Here is a 22052-nt window from a genome sequence, read left to right as displayed (position 1 = left end):
TGGGTGCGCCCCACACAATGCTCAGGCTGCCCTTTGAACAAGGAAAAAAAAAAAAAAAAAAAAAAAAAAAAAAAGCACAGGAGTTTGTGATAATATAATATCGGCATTGACACATTGACTTTTATTGCATTGCTTTCTCATTCTCTTTAGCTCTTTCAAATGGACCCTGATGGGTTTTTAATTTATTTTTATGAGCGTATGAGAGGACTAGATGAATCTGTGCTTCGTAATTAACAACTACAAATGTAGTGCGCCCGTTGTTATTATCACTACCTGGTTCATCATTAAAAAAAAAACTCTACTTGTATCCATCTATCTACTTTTCTGTTGTATCCGTTTACTGGCAATCGTTATAAGAACTTTTTTCTAAAATGAAAAAAAAAAAAAAAAAAAAACACCAGTCACAATTATATAACTAATAAGAAGAATCACAAACTGGAGTGTCTTGTTATGAAACTTTATTAGATCCAGTTTATTGGGCTCCTGGTCATTTGGAGTCTGTTTGTGTTTTATTAACACCCAGCAGAGTGTAAAGTTTGCATGATAACTGAGGTCTGCAACTGGATCACAAGGCCTCAGCCTTGTTTGCGTTTCCACTAGAGAAACATGCCAAATCTGGGCCAAAGCTGTCCCCATTACTAGTATAGAGAGCACTGTACCCGACCAACTTTAGCAAACTATCCTTTCTGTGGATTGGAGGCAAAGGCAGCTGGGTTATATCACTAATGCACAATTTGAGTCATTCCAATCCAGGACCATGTTCCAAACAGGACATTGAAAGCACTCGGGGTATGGCAGGGCCATGCTTAGAAACAGCAGTTTAAATCTAGCAGAGATCTAGCAAACTGCACCTAAATATGTATGCATTTGATTAGCTGTGGCTGTCAGGCATATCTGTAGAGGAAGTATCTATGTGAATCTTCACAGCATGAGTGTCATAATTAATCTTTTATTTGACACGAAAGGGGCAAAAGATCGTTGCCATGGGGATGTGTCTTAGCAAAACGCAAGCAAACAGGAGATTTAAAACAGTGAGCGATGGCACGGGCAGGATTGCTCCAGGGTATATACATGTAAAGTGTAAATTCCATAGGTCTGCTTTATGACAAATCCCAGTGGCAATAATCTAACGTCAAATAGAAGCAGACGATGGATTGTTCATACCTCCTGGGAAGGAATTCAGGAGGATACTGTAAAAAATGTAAAACCCTAAACACTTTTCACCTGCCGTGTGATCTTCATGTTCGATAATGAATTTTAAAGAACTGCCTGTGGCTTAGCTAATCACAAGCTATATATATTATGTGTACCGAAGTTTCACACTGTGAAAATAGGCTATCGTAGGGGCTCCGGCAGGCACAGTTTTCATATTGGTCTAGCTGACAATCAGAAACTGACATTAAAAACCGTGGCTAATAATGCAGTCCTGGCAGTCAAAGTCAAAACTACAAGTGTGACATTGACAATAAACACTGGAATATGAATATCAAATTGTATTATATTCATAAACATTTGCAACGCAGCAGCGAGGTAGGTATAATGGTGTTTGTAAAGAGAGCAATCATGCAGTGATGTCATCGTGTTACAGAGTACAGTAATGCATATATTGCCACCTAGTGGAATAGTAATGAAGTGACATGTGTCTCAGATATTGATATTGAGAGTGGAAGGGTTTCTGGCCACCCCTGCTCCCCACCACCCCCTCCCAGTTCACCAGGTCACCACTGTACGGGAGTCGAGTCTGGGTTGAGCCATCTTCATTGACAGAGACTGTGGTTTGAGCAATGCTGCTCTATACGGGGAAACACCTGCCCACCGACCACCCACAATAAGCCCTCTATCAAAACACCACCATTCAAAGAGGTGCTTGAAATGGAAGAAAATGTAAACGCTGCAGTTGCTATCAGTATGATAAACCTGCAAACCAACATGCAAGTATTTCCCAGTGTCAACATTTCTTATTGATTTAACTGGTAAAGCGCACTTGCAGAACAATGACTCCCTCTAATCTAAAAGCTATTAGAGTAATACCGCAGCGAATGTACTGCTGGCTGTTATATTGCGGTGTCTGGGCAGGGGGATGACATCATACCGCTACTGCATGTATAGTAAGCCGAAGGAACTGACTACACTGCACTCAGCAGCATTGTCAAGCACAGGACCAACGCTTCGGATCTTATGTAACTCAAGCTAATAGCAAGAAACTAAGATCATCACAAACCAACTGCACGCCCCTTACCGGGTGGGAAACACGTACTTGCAGACAAACAAGTAAATGCAATTTGTGTCCAGACTGTAGATGAAGTGACCTACATGCAACTGCACGACATGTTCTTCATCGACTCTGAAACATGACATTGGGAACGGAAGGGGGTGGTGGGGAGCGGGGTGATAAAATGCTGTCTGTTTTATAAAGTCATTACGGTAACTTTCTGCTCAACACATTCAGCTCTGTCAAAATGAAGACGAAAGGGGGTGAACTGCAAAACGAACGCCTCTTTGCTAAGTCTTGAAGCCAGCATCAGGGCACACATCATCTCGTTATATATCAGTCACTGCTGGTTTAAGTTAATGTTTTTCTGCTAAAACGCTACAAAAATGTTAGAAGCCGAGGCGGAGAGAATCCCTATGCGGGCGAACCTACCTTTATTTTGACAGATGTGGTCGAGCCCACGGACTGTTCCATTGTGCAGGAACAGCTCAAGACAGAAGCGATGCACTGAAAATATGAAAGAGATGTGAAAAGGGATTATAATGGGACTGATCGAGGGATAAAATGCCTGCAAATTAACAATCAGGTAACCGATCGGAGCTTTTCTGTTGTTATTCTTTCGACGTGGTTGGGGGTTTAGCTGCGTTGTTTTTGCGAGGAATCCGATTTTCAGATGATTGCATATTGCTTTTCTGGTTTTTACCAGCCCGGAGCCCCTCCTAGTTTTGCATGTTGCAATGTTTACATTCAGCGTTAAATTAGTGCTAGTGCACACTGCTGTGCTCGGGTTGAAATCGCTGTGTGTTAATTGTAAAGATTAAGGGCATTCTGTAACGCTGCATCTCTCACGTTTTTATTTAACCCAGAATTACCATCGGGGCTGCAACATTGCGGTGCTTTTCTGCATTGGGACAGCCCAGGTACAGGCCTGGCTGTGTAGACTGTGGTACTGTAAGGTGTTGTGCTGTATTACCATTAGCATAGCATTTAAGCAGCTCGGAGATCAAGAGGAATCGAGCATGCGTACGCTAGGCTGACCGTTTCTATATTAAACGCGAGCTTGACTAGACTTGTTTCGCATTGAAATCTAGTTGTACATTGTCGTTGCAAAAGATGTTAATTGTTGTACTGTTTGTGTCCGAATAATATAGGTTGCAACGCCCACTTAAGTTTAAAAATAGCCATGCTCGACTTCCTTTAAACACTGCGTTAATTTCTATTAGGGGCACGCTTTCTGTACCTTTTGCACGCTGATTTTATATTTTTTGATTGTTTAGAATAGACTGACAAGTGATAAAATCAGTAGTTCTCGGGTACATCTTCCACAAAAAATATTATCATCACGTTTTTTTGTGCAACATTTAATTAGTTCTATCTTTTTTTTTTTTTTTTTTTTTCTTGCGGCAAACCGCTTTACTCTTATATAATCCATCTTCAAAACTGCAGCAGACCCTATGTCTAGGGAGGTTGGTACAGCTCAATTCCCCTTTTTAAAACCTGAGCTTGTGTACAGCTTCCTGGAGGTGTGTGTGTGTGACAGCAGGGATATTCACAGAACATTAAGTGGCACAATAATATATGTTCAAAGATACTAATCCAAGTTTGTGACGCACGGTATGGTTTAAAAGCTGCACGCCAAGGTCGGTTGCGGCTCCTAATAATTTACATGCACAGGACTGTATCTCCAAAATACTACTCCATTCCATTCTCGCTCTCTAAAAATCTAGAAGCAACTTATTAACTTCTGTATAATATAGATTGATGTCGATCAACATAACGCATTGTTTACGTGTACCATTTTAGTACCATTCCAAAGATGAGACAATTCGATTTGATATATAGATATCATGTGTCTCACTTTGAACAATATGACACAGACAGTATTAAAGTGTGGTTCTGCATGGCACATGGAAACAGTGCACTGTGCAGACTGGCCTTGGCGATTTCTCTGGGCTTTTTCTTCCCTCCCATACACGTTGCTACATATAAAAGCAGTGTTTCAGAGCCTGTTCTTTAAGAAACAGTGACTCATTTGACTAAAGGTGAGTCAGTCTGCCTACCCAGTACAGTCTTCCTCTCCTGCAGCACTGCGTATCAGATAGTCACAGAGAGTGGAATGGCACTGGATTAGGGTTAGGGTTCAACTTTCCAAAAGTGCATCCTTTAGACTGAAATCAAGGGTCCTTGCAATCTGTTTCACCTTTAATTCAGTCTTGTTCAACTGGTGAATCCCATGCAAGTTCAGCTGGTTTGCTGGCAGTTATCTGTACGGTGCCTGTGTCCAAGAGAGACTTTCAGATGGTAATAGCACTCCTATTGTGTCGCGCCTTTATAAGAGCCTAGTTAGACGCTGTGTGTAGTTAACAAGTTCAGACTAAGACCTGGAGCAACAGAACAGCATGAATCAGCTTCAGAACTAAATCCAGTAAACACATGGTGTGCAAGTAATGAGCGCTCCAGATCAGGACCCACGTTCGAAATCGTGTGGCAACAAAGTGCTGATGGGATCCAGCCCTTGAGTAAATAAAGCATGAATTGTGAAGCATACAACCATCTCTGTATTCATTACCTCCAGAGCAGTGGCTGCAGCTGCACATGCAAATCCCACCATCAGGGCAGATGCTTTGAAGAGAACAAGTTTTGCTAGTCATCTTGAAGCAGTGGTGAGCTGAACATATATTTATTTTTCGTGCTCCACTGTACTTCACAGGTTTTCTGACATGCCTGGTATATCTGTATATGTACTGCCGGTATGTTAGCACACACAGTAGAAATTGCGATTGACTACAGTTCTAATAATTACTTTTCTGTACTGTAGTTTGAGCTGGTAGCTAATGTAAGAGTTGGGTTACCACATGACTCCATGTGCACTGGGACGGTTCAGGCTTTTCAACTCGAACCCCAATGCATTCTGGTAAGTATTGTCCTGCTGAGAAAGGTACTATATACCAGAATACATTGAAAAGCCTGAACTGTCTCAGAGAGTACATGGAGTCCCTGTGTAAGAGGCAGGATTGATGATTCCTATCTGAATTGTTCACACAGTAAGGTGTCTGAAATTATTTATTTCTTTTTAAATTGGGAAATGTTTTAGAGGTGATCAACTGACAGTAGGCTCTCTTTAATTATAATAAAGTGTCTGGATGTGAAAAGATGGGCGTTCACATAAAATATACTCAAGGCTAAAACTGTTTTCAAAAGCCCTATCTAAACATCCCCCCCAACACTGTTAAGTCACTCGACTGGACCATTACATATGATATTAGGAGTTCCAACGTGAGATTGTAATAATCCAGACATGCCTGGGAGTGGATTTAAGATGTCGCTGTCAACTGGGGGACTGGGAAGTAAAGTATTTGTGCAGAGATTGCTCTGACATTGACATTGCTGAATACTCTGCTGCTTAACGTTGAAAAAGGCCAGCTGTTTCTGGGAAATCATAGTGGAGGTTGACTCCTTTACCAGGGGTGTGAATCGGACATACCAGTCAAGCCAATCATGTGGTGAACTCTCCCTGAACCCGGCCGCATTTATTGAACTGTGCAGTCTCCAGCACCAAATGTGCACCGTTTTCATCCTTACTCATGAAGGGTTATTTCTAAATCAGTGCTGTTCTGAGACACAGAGCCATATTGTCTGCTTTGTATGATGGGCTTGCCTTCGTGTTGCTGCAGTACAGGGTCATGGCAAGAGGGTGACCCAGGTGAACCTGATCCTTGTGGGCTTCAGCCAAGTCTCCCAGACCCCTGGACAGGAGCCCAAATCAGGAATGCACAGGACTACTGTGTGGTGATAGCAAGGACTGATTGGCCACAGAGACTAGTGGAGTGGTTTCTTCAGGTTAGGGTTGAGGAGCAATGGCTTTGCAATTAGGGTGGGCACCATCCCCCTGTCTTTAATGGAGTATTATTCCCCCAGTAATAATGAAATGATTGAGAGCATTATGTTATAAGCTGCAGTACACACTGTAAATGATAGAAGAAGACAGATACTGAAGCACTTGTGTAGCTCAAGTCCTCTGTATTTCAGCAGATGGTTCCTCGGGCGTGCGGGACCTCTCTGAAATCTGAAATGAAGATGGGGGGGGGGGGGGGGGGGGAGGGGGGGGTTGGTGTTGTCCTTCTCACAAGGACCATTTATTCGTAAGGGTGTGTAATAATAATTTCAATTACAATTCATCTTCTTGAAGTGCAGTGTATAAAAGGAAAGCCTTCACTTTGTACACTAAAGCCAGCTGCTGTGCATTGAGAGCAGGCTTAATATTTGAAATTTTTCAACACATGGATCGGGTTCACATTTTCCCTTATAAAAGTTTACCATAGTATTTTTGCACAGTATTTTTGTAGGTTTCCCATGGTTTTCCCATGGTTATGCGATGCATTTACCTCAGTTTACTCTGGTTTGCCATACCTTGCTGTTCTCTACAGTGTGTGCTTGTGCTTTACCATGCTTTCACTATGCTTTATTAGATTTTGCTATGCATTTACTAAGGTACACTGTTATAAGGGATAGTGGAAGATTGCCTTGCATCCCATAGTTTTATCTGGTGTACACTAGCTGTACAGCACACTTTGTGAAGTGTCTTCAAAACCTAAGTCACTTTATCTAGCCTTTGGAAGTGGACATATTTAACAAGATAACCTCCCAGACAAGGAATGACTGCCCTGTAGCAGAGACTAAAGTCCACCCTACCTGCCCTACAGAATGAGGGGTTTCAGCTTATTCCAGAATCTAGCTTTGTTCTGAAGCTGGTCGCTTTATTGGCATATCAAACTTTCCCAGCTATTCTAAAAATAAAAACCAAATCATTTGGAAACAAAATCTTCATGCAGCACTGTAACGACTTAGTGTTTTATAAACTTGCACAGGTAATTATAGCAGACTATGTATCACTAGATATCACCAATACTTCATGACATTACAAAATATGCTACAGTACTGTGTTTCTTAATAATAAAAATATACATTGGTTTTAGCTTGTACTAAATGGAGAAGTGAACATTGCTGTCCTCCAGGTCTACAAACAAGGGCTGTGGTGATGAGGCATTAGAAGCCCAGACCTCCAGCTGGATTGTTTTATTGCTGAACAAGCAGCTATTGTTTGAGTTACGAGACTGTCTGGTCTCAAGACTGCCTGGTTTTGAATGCAGGGAACCAGCAGGGGAAGATACAGCACTGTGCTGGAGACTGTCAGCCAGGGCATACTCGAGTGTCACATACAGGAGGCCTGCGTAGAAACGGGCCCTCTTCACAGAGAGACGCCAGGAAGACAAAGGGGAAGCAACACCTGTCAGCCATTCTGTGACGGCAGTGAATCTGTGCAACAGAACAGACGACCACAGCTGTGTGTTTGTCCTGCTGAACCGCCACAGTTAAAAAGAGCGTTCAGGGTGTTCTTTACAAATGCACTGTATTGTCATCGCTGCTGCCTTTGTACAACACTGGCTGTTAGCACTACCAGTGAACTGGAAATAGACATTGCATTTACAACTCTTACAAAACATGTTGTCGAAATGACCTTCCAGCCACTTTCTCAAGCTCAGTGGGTTCTTTATGATTCACAGAAACATTCCCATCCATATAGAAGATTTAGTTATTTTGGGGTCCACAAGCAACATTATATATATATATTTTTTTTTGTTGTTGGCCCGTGTACAGTAGCTTATAACGAGACACTGTGTATTTCGGAATTGTGTTGATGGGAAGGTAACATTGTGAAACACTGTCAGTATCATTAGAGAATGATATAGCAGCCTGGAACTCTGTGATAAGGAAAGGCACAACTTGTATCGGGGTGTAGCGTATGGAACTGTTGAGAGGCCTGTGTGAGCCATCTGTAAAAGCAGCGCCTGACTGTGTTGATGGGTGTCAGGTAGGGTGCTGTTGATGGTGTGTGCTGTACAGGACTGGGCTCTGTGTTGATGTTTGTCAGTCAGGGCGCTGTGGATAGTGTATAGATTTCAGTTACTGTTTTGGTTTAATAAATGCAAGCCCTTTCTTTATCTCTGGCAAGCAAAACCACTTTGATTTCTTCAGGTTTTAAATGTCGGGGCGAATTGGAAATGGGGCGTGTATTTGAGTCAGGAAGGGTGGGATGTTGTGGACGCGCTGGTAGGGGACTGGGACTAAGGGCGTGGCCTCGTCGTGGACGCGCATTGCTACATGCATGTTACCTCGCTTCAGAGAAACGGGCACACGCGGATTAGAGTGCCGAGAATCAAATAATGTTTGTTGGATTCCAGCACTGGCAGTTCTTAAAGAGGCAGTTACAAAAATAATTCAAACTCTGACACCAGAATCGGGACTCTTTTTTTTTTTTTTAAGTGTAGTTGTTGTAGCTCTTAAACAGTTCTGGTTACGAAATACACCGAGCTGAAAAAATAGAAGTTAGGGGAAAAAAAAAAAACAAAGAAACAGGAAGATCAATGCGTGTTGCTGATAAATACATGAGCGTTTATTGTGGGCTACAGTACAAGAAAAACATGCCCTTGCTACGATATTGACAGGATCTGCAGAAGTGGTGTGTTTTGAAATACTGCAATCACTTCTACGAGATAGGGAAATACCCAGGCAGGCGTCATTCGGAACAGGTTATATTATACATGCATCTCTGCATCGAACACTTTTTTGCTGCGCTGGTAAGTACATTTTGAACCGATGTCTAAATGTAAAGGAAAATGCCTTAATTTCTCATTTGTTTCTAACGGCTGCATATTAGTAGGATTTAATTTCCCGATTGTTGCTTTACATCAGATTCAATAACGTATTGTCAGCCCTATTGTGAAGTTAAAGATGAGAATTGTGGATTTTGTGTTACCTTGTGATATAACTAACCACCCACGTACTGTGTGTATGTATATATATATATATATATATATATATATATATATATATATATATATATATATATATATATATATATATTACATATGCACACAGCTTGGATTTTGGTTCTTTTGCACTTGTAGCAGCCCGAACTGTTTATTTTACAGATGTTGCTCAAGATGTAAATGAAGGCGGTTTGTCTTTGTTTTGTTTAGAAATCGGTTTACAGATTTCATTTGTGAAGAGCGGATCCGTTTTTAAATCGGGCCCCGATGTAATAGTTACGGAGGGGGTTTTTGTAAGACACGGAAACGGCGGTTTCCTTTGTTGCTGTGTTTCTGTGTGAGCACATGGCTGTCTGCGCTGTCTCTTCTTAAAGCTGCAGAGACCCATTTTACCAGCAGCACGCCTGGTGGCTGAGCGCAGTGTAGTTAGGAAATACAACAACAAGGTTACTGGCATAAGATTGAGACATTTGTACACCATTGTTTATAAGGCTGCCCTTGGCAAACACGGAATTGTCTTAATAAATTGTTAATTATATTTATAATCTTAGATCTCAGACTGTTCCAAGGGATCGCACTGAATTTTTAATAAATGCGTGCCGTTTTATATCCATGGTTTTGGAATAATCTTCAGCAACTGAGATTTATTGTATTGATCCCTTTTAAAGGATTTAAAACGAAGCAACATTACGTCTGTGTAGCCGAGACACGCCTTGTTTTGGCCGATGCTTCTACATTGCTTCCTGTAATTTGATGAACTTGTTTGAATTTTAATTTGTGTTTTTTTTTTTTTTGTTTGTTTGTTTGTTTGTTTTTTTTGTATGACGTGTCAACTTCTTGACCAAGTCTTCCTTGAAAAAGAGATTGTAGTAAAATAAAATAATAATAATAAAAAAAAAAAAAAAACTGCATAGCGATATTTCCTTTATGAACCAACGCTAATAATTTCTGGTTAATGTAGGGAACTCGGAGGATGAAACTAGGCTTACATTATATCTGCTTATATATATATATATATATATAAGGTCTGCCTCCAGTTTTGTGGAAATGCTTAGCAAACTGTCTACAGTGTTACAGATTTGCAATGTAAATGAGTTGCATAATCACTTAACACTCATTACTGATGGACTGCTTTTCACTGCGCTGCAAATACACTGAACACTTTGTACTCTGTTGCTTAAAATGGAACTAAACAGCTGGAGAACCCTGTCTTTCTTTACACACTACATCATTAGAGCACTAGAGCAGTCCTAGAACTGTGCTGTATCATTAACTTTTTGGTGCTGAATGACAGATGACCAGAATCGAGTCAAATAGAGACGGTCCCTGCTCCTTGTCACCCCGTGCTCACCTTTACACAGGAACTGCACATTTGAGGAGATACCCTACCCTTGTCTTGTTCTGAAGGGCACGTCGTTGTTTTTGTTTCTAACACAGCCCTTGATGTGGGACTTCTTCTTCTCATAGGGCGACACTGATAGTGCATGTTATGTTGTGCAGTGTGAAATTAATTGCCCTATACTGCATTACTGTGCTGGCAGCTGCCTCAGGTATTTACTGTATCTGTATATGTAATCCAAAGGGGAGTGCATTCTGTTTTTGAGGCTGGCTAATTATTGTTTACATTCTTAATTATGCATTATGAACAGCTTGACAGGAGGTGCCCTTGATTAGCGGGGAAGTAGAATTGAGAAGTGACACTGAAAACCAGGAGAGAGATAAAGGGCAACCCATGGAGTTGCAGGGATAGAGGCAAGACTCCTATTGCATAGCAGTTTCTCGCATTCCAGGTTTTAGTACGAGCATGATTAGCCACAGTGTGTATGTAGCAGGCACAAGTATGTCTTTTTAAACTCCTAGTAAAACAGGAATGGATCGAACTGCTATGCAATGGGAGTACTATATTGTACTTTATTCTTTGACACCCCATTGTAGATGCATAAAACCTACCCCGTAGGACAGCCTTACTGTTGTGTCACTTTTAATTCCAATAACGGGAGGCAAATGCATTTTGAGCTCTCCAGATCAATTTTCTACTAAAACTAAAATGTAAGACTCTGCTTCCGTGAATATTAAATGCTAGTTCTACAGTACCGGTATGTAATTCACTTGAAGGCACTGTAGTTCTCGTTGTATTTTTTTTTTTTTTTTTTATTGCCATGACAGCCTCGCTGTTTTGAAGATTAAAGCTTACATTACAAGGTTTAACACCAGGTTGGAAAGAAGTATGAATGCAGGCCTGTGTGTCTTCTGCAGACTAAACCAGTGCTGTCAAGAAATAAGCAATGTAAAAATAGAAACCACTGGTGTGGCATGCATTGTGTCCAATATTTTATTTTTCCTGAGATTTGTAAGATAGGTCGGAGTGATTTATAATATTGTCAGCATGACGTGACTTGAGGGCAGGAGACTAAAAGCAAATGTTTTTCACAGCTGCAGTTTTTTCGAAAGAAGTGCCAAAATGAAATCACATCAGAGGACCAAAAAAAAAAAAAAAAATTGAAATTTTCTTATAAGTGAGACCTTATTGAGTCTACAGTAGTTTCCGGGAGAGACGTTTCAGAACTACTGTAAATGTTACAGTTGCAGGGAGCTGCAAGACTTCATTTTATGGCTGTTGTCTTTTGCTGTGTTCCCCAGGACTCATTGCACTGGGGAAGTACTGGTGTTTTTAATACTTTTTTTCGCAAACACTTTTTTAGTTTTTTGGGTTGTTTTTTTACACCGGTGCAAATGCTTTGGGAATGAGGTCCGTATGGGAATAAGGACAGGTTTGGCGTGACTGACTTAAAGGAGCGCTGTTTTATTTCAGAGTGAAGACAGTCCCAGGCAGAGACACAAGTGCCTCCAGCACGCTGTACCCCCGCTGCAGAGCCTGACTTGCCCCCCGACGTCACCAATGCGACCATGGGAAATCGCGGTGAATAGGCGGCCGCCCACTGCCCCCTTCAATCAGAGGAGATTCCCAGGGGAGCCCTGCAATATCCCAGCGCATCTCAGGAGGAGGTGAGGAGACCCTCGCTCTGTTGCATCTTCACATTAAACTGGAGCACCATTAGTGCAGTGTTGCTTTTCACATTGCTGCATTGATGGATAATGCAGAACATTACTAAACATGCATCATTACAGCCCAACTAAATCTATACAGCTGCAATGTCAAATAAATTGCTGTGTGGCACATCCTTAGGCTGGCTGCGGACCCACGCGGCTGCTATAGTGAACCATGGCATAGGCTCTTCAGTTTGTAGCTAATGTTGTAGAAGTCAGGTCAAATTCACTGAACATGTTTCTCCCTTATGTGAACAATGAAACCGGATTCTTTTGAGTGAATACAAAACGATGCACAGGTATGTTTGAAGTCACGATGTCTCCCAACAGGATTATTATAAGTATTTAGACCGTAAACACCTTGTGTTGCTTTTTTAATGTTAAAATTTTTTTTTAATAATTCTGCACTTATAGGTTGTCTATGTACTGTACGTTGTGATGAATTCTCCTCTAATGTATATATTTATTCAGTGCGAACCCTATAACTTTTTTTTTTGTAGCATTGTATTTTTCTATCAAACATGCATATAGAAGCAGTTATTTTGGATGATAGGCTCATCTTTCTTAGTGCCCACTAATGAAGACAGCATGCCATTACTTACCAAGCAGCATGGTATTGAATTTTCACATTTAACATAAAAACAGCATTTGCAGCAGCCTAAAGCTGATGATTTATGAATAGGCAGCTTGAACCCTACTGAGAGAGAAGAGATCCGTTTCCCAAAGTGACAGCATTTCTACTTGATCAAGAAGAGCAACACAAGTAGAACTGGCTGTCGCCCAAAAGCTAACGACATTAGCAGCTACTTGCAGTCACTCACCGATACAGAAGCAGGGTCTAATTCATGCAGTTCATTGCTTGTTTCTGGATACCTCCGTTCTTTTTTTGTATTTAATTTTGAAGCAGAGGGGTGTCCTGGCTTGGCACAGGAATATAACAAGTGTTTTGACCCCTTGCCAGTTTAATTTTGTGAACTCAAAACCCAGCTGTGCCCGTCAGGCTTATATTTCAGATTTGGATTCCAAAACTAGGCAATACTGCAGCCTCTTGAGTTTGTACCGTTGCCAATTAAGTGAAGCAAATTCTTTCTTATTCGTCTTGAGTGGTTGCTCTTCAGAAAGGGGCGGTCTAGTTGGTTTTCAAGCAGTGGGCACTGCACTGCACGGAGTATGTGTTACAAGAACAGCAACTGCTCTCAGACTGACACAGTTGGTGAGCTTAGACTCCAGGGGCACCTTGGAGAATTCGGAAAGACACTTTTCTACCAGCTTGGCTCATCAAGTGTTTTCCCCACTGTTCCTTTTCTCTACGCAGCCCTCCAGTGAGACGGCAGTGGGGGCGGCGAGACAGACCCTTGTTGCACAGCTCTTTGCATCAGGATGAGACTTTCCAGCACGCCCTGTTCGCGCAGCATCAGCAGCAGATCTCTTTAGATGAGTCGAGACCGTACAGTCACACCAGCGTACCGCCACGAATACTGCACCCTGCCGCCCACCCGCCTCAGCAGAACTCCATCATGCTGGACCTTCACGAGCAGGTAGGGGAGCACCAGGAGGAGGCTGGTCTAACGGGCTTCAATACAATCGCATGCTAATGGTTTTCTGAATCACTATAATGTGCATGTGCTTTGTTAACCCTTCCCCACGATGTAGTGCAGTGTTTAAACTGGAAGGCTCACTGAGTGACAGCACGCTGCCTGTAGAAGGTGAGCAGACGTTCTCTGGTGTGCTGATCAACAGTAAGCACTGCTGGTGCTGGGTTTGTTTTTACAGTGTGTGATTTCCCTTCCAGATGCATCAGAGGCAAGTCCCGATTTCATACACGGTTACCACGGTGACAACCCACGGTTTCCCAATCCACGCCGGCCAGCCTATCCCAGGGTGCAGCACTCAGCAGCTCCCAGCATGCTCGGTAATGTTCAGCGGACAGCACTCTCTGCTCTGCTGTCTTCTTCCTCCTCTCGTGAGTTTGAAGGGAAGGGCTGCAGTGTCGGTGATGTCGTACAACCCATTCCCACCACACCCCCTCATAACAGCAGGGCTCAGGGCTGAAGCAAGGCTAGGGGAATGCACAGACACAAATAAACAGCACAGATTTAGATTCTGTTTTTTTTTTTGTCAGCTTGAAGTAAATAATGCAATACCAAAGAAGGGGGTATTAACTTGTAGTGCTATGTTTTGCACCATGTGACTTTTCAGAGGGACAAATGGTCAGCTTTATCATTGGCTTTAAAGTGAATTTTTAAGGTGTTTAAAACCTTAAGAACCTAATGGCACAAGCCTACTTTCCTAAACATTTAGGGAAAATGGTACTGTAAAGTTAACTGACTAATCGGTGTGTAGGGTTCTTGCATAGTGGGTAGTTTTAAAGTTTTGTAACATTATAGGTAAACTTTGCACTTCTACAAATGCGAAAACCACGTGACCTTTAAGCTTTAACTTGCTTAGTGATGTGTTTAACTAATCTGAAACGAGTTGGCTCAAGCTTATATATTGAGCAGCTGCTCCCAAACAATATTGACTACTGGTTTTCAGTGCGATGATTTGAGATCGCAGGAGCAGAGTAGCATAATGATTAAAATGGGGTCTGTTCATTTGAAGTCACAAGGGAAATCACAAAGGACAGCTGATAGAAAAGATAGAGCCAGCTTGCACTTGGATTAGCACACAGCTAAGCATTTAGAACTCTGCAGCAGGAGAGACAAAACCAGGGCAATGAACGAGGAGCAGGAAAATAAAAAACGGCCAGCACTTTGCAGAGCTACAGTAAAAGGAAACCAACTGCCTCTCAGTTTAGAAACAACAACAGTAACATGCACAGGAATATGATGGTCGAGTCCTGTGCATTTCAAAATGTTTCATGTACAACATGCTTCACCGTTTGAATAACCCAGGTGTAGGTAGGGTGTTAGCTAGATCATGTGTATTGTTCTGTACTTCACCTTGTATTGTGCATTATATATGTTTATACCTATATATATATATATATATATATATATATATATATATATATATATATATATATATATATATATATATATATATAAATGTGTGTGTGTATAATATATGTATGTACTGAAAGAGAACTAAGAAAGTATGTGTTTTTGTTTTCATTTTTATTAAGACAGCTGTTATGTGTTTAACAGCTTGTTTGTTTTGCTGTCATTTGACCTTTCCTGGAGACCCCAGTCGCAAATGTTTTTCTATCCCATATTGTTCAAATGTTTTGAACCAGTAAATATGAATAGAAAGGGGAGGCAGAATGATCTGCACTGTTCAATTGTGGTGATTCGGTTCATACTCTAAATGTAACCTGAAGACGATGGATTTTGATGTTGGCATGTATGCTTTCCACAGAGTAGGTGTGTTGGCTGATGAAAGGTAACATTGACAGTTAAGCGCAGAAGTGTTTCCTTTTGGCAGTGCATTGATGCACGCAAAACATCACCTGGCAGCTTGTTCCTAGCTCATTAAATAGGAGGAAGATCAGATCCTCGCCTTTCTGGGAGAGTGGCACTCGGAAGAATGCATTGGACAGGCAAATCACTCAAGATGAGAGCCACTTTGGCAGGGTGTCTTTGGGAAGATTTTCCCTGATATTGGAGAAACGCTGTGGATGTACTGCGCCCACACCTCAACTGATTCCACCTGCTAAACAAGGACGAGTCTGCATTAGGGCTCCGGCGTTGTATATCTGTTGTATTGTAATGTGTTCTGTATTTGTGTTTTGTTTTCAGCTGATCCAAGCCTGCACAATGCAGCACATGCCAGTATCTTACCAAGCCTTTCCGCCTCTGATCTCCAGCGAACATTTTATACTGCACCCCCCTCCGCCTGTGCCGCCACACCAACCGCCTCACCTCGCTCCCCTGAGCCAGTTCGTCCCTCTGCAGCCACAGCACCCCCGCATGGTGAGTGCTGCAGACACACCCTCCCTCCCTGCAAGGTGTTCTCTCCAGGAGGTACAGATCTGATTTTGTCATCTCTACTCGTGCAACAGTCTGGTGTTTAAGGGGGTGACTGGTTGCCAGAGTTGACTTTAGCTGATCGCACTAATGTCTGCCAGTGGATTGAAGTATGAACCAGCATGTAGCGCAAGTAACACAACTTTTTTGGTCAACTTTTTCTGCAACTTGTTGTAGGGGATGTTTTCAGGAAATGATCCCAAAGTGGCTTGGATCAAGATGTTTAGGTTGTTGCAGATGAAAATCGCTTGATCAAAGCAAAATGACAGAGCTGTTGCTGTCTATAGAGCCCTGTAGTGAGGAATCCTCATGTGTTTTAAATGCATGTCACAATGGCAGGGGGACTCCCCAAAGATATTTATATCAGCTGACTCAACCTGTGGCACAGCCGTGGGAAAACCCCAGTAAACTTTTGACCTAGTTGGGACTTAGGCCTTCCTTTTAGACAGCTTGTTTGCAAGCACTCTGACTTGAACATGTGGGACTAAGTTGGATATTATTCTGTACAATTTTGTGTTAATGTGACATCCTTTAGGGCTGATTCTTCTAAATTAAGTTGGCTGTATTTTATGCGTTTATTTATTTTACATGTAAATTTAGATAGGTTGTACTGTAACCATTATTGAATGTGAAACAGAGTCTCTAAAAAAAAAAGAAAGGGCTCAAATGAACAGGAGCGGTTTATACAAAATGTTCCAAATGCAAAGAGGCCTGTTTCTGCTTGTCTCTCTCTGGACCGAGCAATGGAGATGCTGGGGGTTTGAGGTTCCTGTTTGTGCTTCAGCCTTTGCAGAGGGTAGAGAACGACGTGGAGATGAGAGGCGACCAGCACCCTGTAGGGGGGTTCTCCTACCCCCCTGCCCACCACCCACCAGCAATGCCTCCGTCTGTGCCCCTCCAGTACCTCCCTCACGACCCTCTTCACCAGGAGCTGCCCTTTGGAGTGGTGAGTGTTAGCACTCAATGTGTTCATCAACTTTCAAAACAACTTGCAGAGCCTGTTGCTCATGGTAGAAGTGACAATACAATTCCTATATATATATATATACACACACACACACACACACATACTGTGGTCTGTTGTCTTTGGATGGGCATTGGAGGAACAGAACAAGCAGCTCAGGTCTTCCATGACTTATTGTGGTTCCCAACACCTGTACGTTTCAGTGACTTTATTTTTCAATTTCTCTCCAGCCATATCCTCACGTGCTGCCGAGGCGTGTGAGCGGGCAGAGGTACCGGCTACAGCAACCCCTGCCCCCTCCCCCACCACCACCACCTTACTACCCCAGCTTCCTGCCGTACTTCCTGTGAGTATATCGAGGAGGTGGGGGTGTTGATATTAAAATGAGATTGTCAGCATACAGGCTTTTAAAGGAAAATCTTTTTGTTAGAATGTATCTGTTTTCTGGGGCCTCCTAGCATGACATTTCCAATGATAACTGGCACCAGGGTGGTGCCTGGCCAAGTGACCAGCTCTGGTTTGTGTGTCTGCAGCTCAATGCTTCCGGTGCCTCCGACTGCAGTGGGACCTGCCATCAGCCTGGACCTAGATGTGGATGACGTGGAGATGGAAAACTATGAGGTCAGAGCTGACTTGCGTCACGTGCATTGTGTACAGTCTGCTCTGATAAAGGGCTGAATATGGTCTATTATTGTAAGAGACTAGAAGTGTCTACAGTTGACTGTCTCTTCTGTTAGAAGGGTCTTCTTACTGGTCCCTGATCAGATACTTCCACATTACTGGATCCTGTGTTTGCTAATTCAAATGACCCACAATATTGCAACGTCCCCAATCCTGCTGAACCCAGAGGTCTGCACTGTCATGTTGTTACTGTCACTTTTATTTAGCGTGAAGCAATAGTTGGGTGAGGTCCAGTAATCTGTATCTGGGAGTGTGTGGTCCTGACAGGACTACTTCCTAATTAAATAAAAAGATAATTAATGATGACGTTATTGATTATTTCATTTGAGCATTCATGATAAAATGACACAATCGTGAATTATTAGTGATAGAATGACTTGATGATTCCCGAGTAATTTGGAAATTGTTTTGCATTGTCATCTTCGGTTCCAGGAGCGAAGACTACATTCCTGTGAAACCAATTCTTTGGTGTCTTTGCAGGCGTTGCTGAATCTCGCTGAGAGGCTGGGAGAGGCCAAACCTCGTGGACTCACCAAAGCCGATATAGAGCAGCTTCCGTCCTACAGGTTCAACCAGGAGAACCACCAGTCTGAACAAACTCTGTAAGAGACCCTGCCATCAGGGGATGTGTTTAACTGGCCTGTTTGGGTAAAACAATGATAGCTCCTTTAGTCTCGAGCACAGAATACTGGGGTTGGTTGTGCATTTCTGTTATGGACAGGGGCAATTCCTGGCTTTGAGATTCAATTCCTTTTTAAAATCAAAATATCAATTCCAGTTCCTTCGAAGGAGTTGGAAGTGAGAATAGATTTTAGAAAGGGACTGGAAATGGAGAAACAGGAATTGACCCGACACTGATTATAGGCATTGTAAGATTTCCCCCTAAAAAGTCTTGAAATTGTAAGTTTCTTTTTTCTTTCTTCACAGGTGTGTTGTGTGCTTTAGCGATTTTGAGTCAAGGCAGCTGCTGCGAGTCTTGCCTTGCAACCACGAGTTTCACGCAAAGTGTGTTGACAAATGGTTAAAGGTAAGTGTTGGATTGGTTTTCTATATAACACCTCCTTGCCACGTCCTGTAGTCCTGGAGCATGGTAACAATCTTTCATCTGCGTTTTGGGCGTGCTGTCAGGCTAGGATAGGAAAAGCCCAAGTTGTGTTCATATTAGTAAGTTGTTTTTAATCAATTCTTTTGTACATTATATTTCTTTCTTTCTTTTTTTTCAGACCAATCGCACTTGTCCAATCTGTCGAGCCGATGCTTCAGAAATCCACAGAGATGCCGAGTGAAACTTTTCTTTGTTTTAACCAACAAGAAGCAGCACAATAAATGGAGACCGTTCTCTTGGAGAAACGGGAACCTAGCGCCTACCCCTCTGTATTCTCCCAAGCCTTTTCCTCTTGAACAATAAGCAATCTAAGATCGTATTTGGGGCTCTGTTTTACCTCCGCTGTGCATCGTGTGAGTTTGATGAAAGCTACTGCCTAGTATAACCGCATAGCCACCAAGTTCTGGAGTTGTGTTGTGTGTACTTTTTGCGATCGCCCTTGTGTTTCTGATACTCCAAAGATTGAACATGTTATATCTGTTCATGTGTTTTAACTTTTTTGGTTTTATTTGGTTTTCTAGTTGATGCTAGAATCATTCCAAGTACTGCAACAGTGGGGGAGTGGGGTGTGTGTGAAATGGTCGTGCAATCGGCAGACTTAAGAAAGCAAGGTTATTTTGGAAGGAAACTGGACCATTCCACTGCGTTGGAGGGAGGCTTCACTGTCTGAGATGCATGTTTGTAAAGGTGATGGGCAAAGTGACTTGTTGTTAATAATGTATGTTACGCAATAATGTATTTTAATTTCGGTTTTTTAATGAATTGCTGAATGCTTTCGTAAAAAGTACGAATTGCAGTGGTAAAAGGTGCAGTATCTTTTAAGGCCTGAAGGTAAGGTGTGCTTGTAATGAAACTGCCTTGCAGTTCTGAAAACTTCAAACAAAGAAGCCCTGAAACAATGCGGGTTATGGAACAAACGCCACTGCTATCCAGCAGGGGGCATGTTTCCAGACTGATCGAGCTGGCAAAAGAAAGGCACGGGACAAGCTGCTGTTTTACACGCGGCATTGCTGGGCTCTACTGAACAGTACAAACAGCCCTGGATACTCACCCCACCACAGCAGTATACAGCCATCCAGCTGCAACGCTTTGTACTGTGGATGGAATCAAGGCATGCTGGGAATTGCATGGACTGTAGACTTAGCCGAGCAATATGTAAATGGTGATCAAGTACTTCTTAATCAAGTGGATTATTAGGGTTACTGAGAGCATGGCGTTGGTCTGCATTCTGCCCGTCCCTGTAGAAATCTGTTGGATCTGTTTTGTGATTGACAACTTCCAGTAGTCTTGAAGAAGGGGGCTGCATGGCACCCTGCAGAGAGTGCAGATCAATGGGACATTTCTTCCCGACTTGGGGTAGGCCTGCTTTTCTTGTTTGTGAGCCAAATATTCAATACACTTCTCTTTTTATTTTCAGCTTTGCCTTTCAATACCTTGAGAAGCACAAACAAGTATCACTGAAGTTTTAAAGATCTAACGATTCTTTCTCTACCACCTTTCTTCTTGTTGTTTTTGTATGGATGTGTTCAGTTGTTTAAAGGGTTTTATTTCTTGCTTTTATCTTCTGGAAAAGTGAAGGGTTCTGGGAAGGATAAGGTGGAAACAATACCATGAGGTTGGCTGTTCTGTTTTCGAAATCCCGGTTGGATCTGCTGTACAAGGTGCAGAATTTTTAAAAGACAGCTTGAAGAGTATTACATAGCAAGACATGTTTCACTTGTATTGTCTTGTTTTGAAGACAGAAGAATGTTTAAGCAAGCTTCATAACCTGGGTTCATTACTGGTGACAGTTAATAGGGTGAGTTCACAGTGCTAATATTAGTGATCATGCTGGAGCTCGCTGGCTCTGCTGATTAATGCACTTGACTTTTCCCCTCTCGGCCCCTCTTCATCGGATCTTAAACACAATGCTCTGGTGGTTCAGGATATATTAGCTGGCTTTGAGAGTACTTTGCGAATAGGGAATACCCGCTGTAGCACTGCCCCAGTTAGCATTTACTGCCAACTAGTCTTTACACAAACAGTGGAGGCTTTCACCCCTTCAGCTGGGGTTCGACTCGCTGGCAAAGGCTTGCCCAGGCAGTGCCCCTAATCGTAACTGTTATCAAAAGCCATTTGGAATAGAATATATCCCACCACGTGGAATATGGCTCTATATACACAGAGCTAACTACCGGTATATGTGTACATAGAAACCTTTCTTATTTGAATATGTTGTGAATTGTGACAGATTTCACTCAGGGGCTTTCCAATTTAAGAAAAATCAAAGGAAACAAAAACAAATTTGAAATCAAAATGTTACCGTGAAGGGGAAGATACCTTTCTTTTTGAAAAGAAAAAAAAAAAATATATATATATATATATATATATATATATATATATATATATATATATATATATATATATATATATATGTATTTTTGTTTTCTGCAGGCTGTAATGTGGGGTTTTTAATGCAACCAGTTCAATTTCCATTCAATTTTTTTGCAGAGAGAAATGGATATCGCATCTTTTAAAGACCGGCATGCAAGCAAAAAAAAGTGTATAAAATATATATGTATCTCTCTATAAACTAGGCAATGTGTCACTGCAGCCCATTATCGGAGTGTGTGTTAATCTACCTGTTAACGGTCTGTTTCTGTGTTCTTGTATTTGAATGATAGACACATATATATATACACACGTACATACACTGGTCGTGTTCCTATTTGAAATGTGTGCCTTTGCACACACTATCCTACCTAAACCACTTCCAGACTTACTTATCATAAAGATGTTTGCATGATTTAAAAAAAAAAAAAAAAAAAAAAAAAAAAAAGTGTCATTTGAGTGAAAGCTATCTAGAAAGAGGCACTGTTTAAATGTGCACAATATGCATGCATGTCTGCCAGCTGTGGAGTGCTTTCTAGCTAGCTCTAGTTGGATGTGGGTTTTAGGGATGGGACTTTGTGCTCAGCCGATACCTGCCACACACTGTACTGCAGACATTCGTAATACACTTGAAAGACTGCAAGATTTTATTTTATTTATTTGTAGTTTCAAAATCCAAAGTCTCTCTCTCTCTCTCTCTCTGTCTCTCACAGTGTAAGGCTCTCTTATTTAAGTCTGACTTGAGAAATTAATTTTGATTTGATTGCCTGGTGCAGTTATACCCCAGTGACTCTAGGCGGCGCTGTTGGAAACAGACATTAGAAAGCCATACAGTAAACTGGTGCTAGATGTTCTATTTTTAGGATGTTGCTATATT

General features: G+C 41.9%; 1 protein-coding gene across 2 annotated transcripts; it reads left to right on the top strand.

Annotated features, from left to right (window-relative positions):
* Positions 1–2682: 2682 nt before the first annotated feature.
* On the top strand, positions 2683–20296 carry LOC121297213 (RING finger protein 44-like). Of its 2 annotated transcripts, none has more exons than XM_041223359.1 (11): positions 2683–2798; positions 11855–12048; positions 13406–13628; positions 13883–14002; positions 15828–16001; positions 16840–17001; positions 17250–17365; positions 17553–17640; positions 18181–18302; positions 18628–18727; positions 18924–20296. In XM_041223359.1, the coding sequence occupies exons 2-11, from the start codon at positions 11942–11944 to the stop codon at positions 18984–18986; spliced, it is 1275 nt and encodes a 424-aa protein (XP_041079293.1). In that variant the 5' UTR covers positions 2683–2798; positions 11855–11941; the 3' UTR covers positions 18987–20296. The 2 variants fall into 2 exon arrangements, with proteins under 2 accessions (XP_041079293.1, XP_041079292.1); XM_041223358.1 differs by lacking the exon at positions 2683–2798 and adding an exon at positions 8387–8850.
* Positions 20297–22052: the final 1756 nt, after the last annotated feature.

The sequence above is a fragment of the Polyodon spathula genome, chromosome 22 (assembly GCF_017654505.1).
Source record: "Polyodon spathula isolate WHYD16114869_AA chromosome 22, ASM1765450v1, whole genome shotgun sequence".
Lineage (NCBI taxonomy): Eukaryota > Metazoa > Chordata > Actinopteri > Acipenseriformes > Polyodontidae > Polyodon > Polyodon spathula.
Note: the sequence above shows the minus strand (reverse complement) of the source record. Positions and strands in the feature narration are given on the sequence as shown.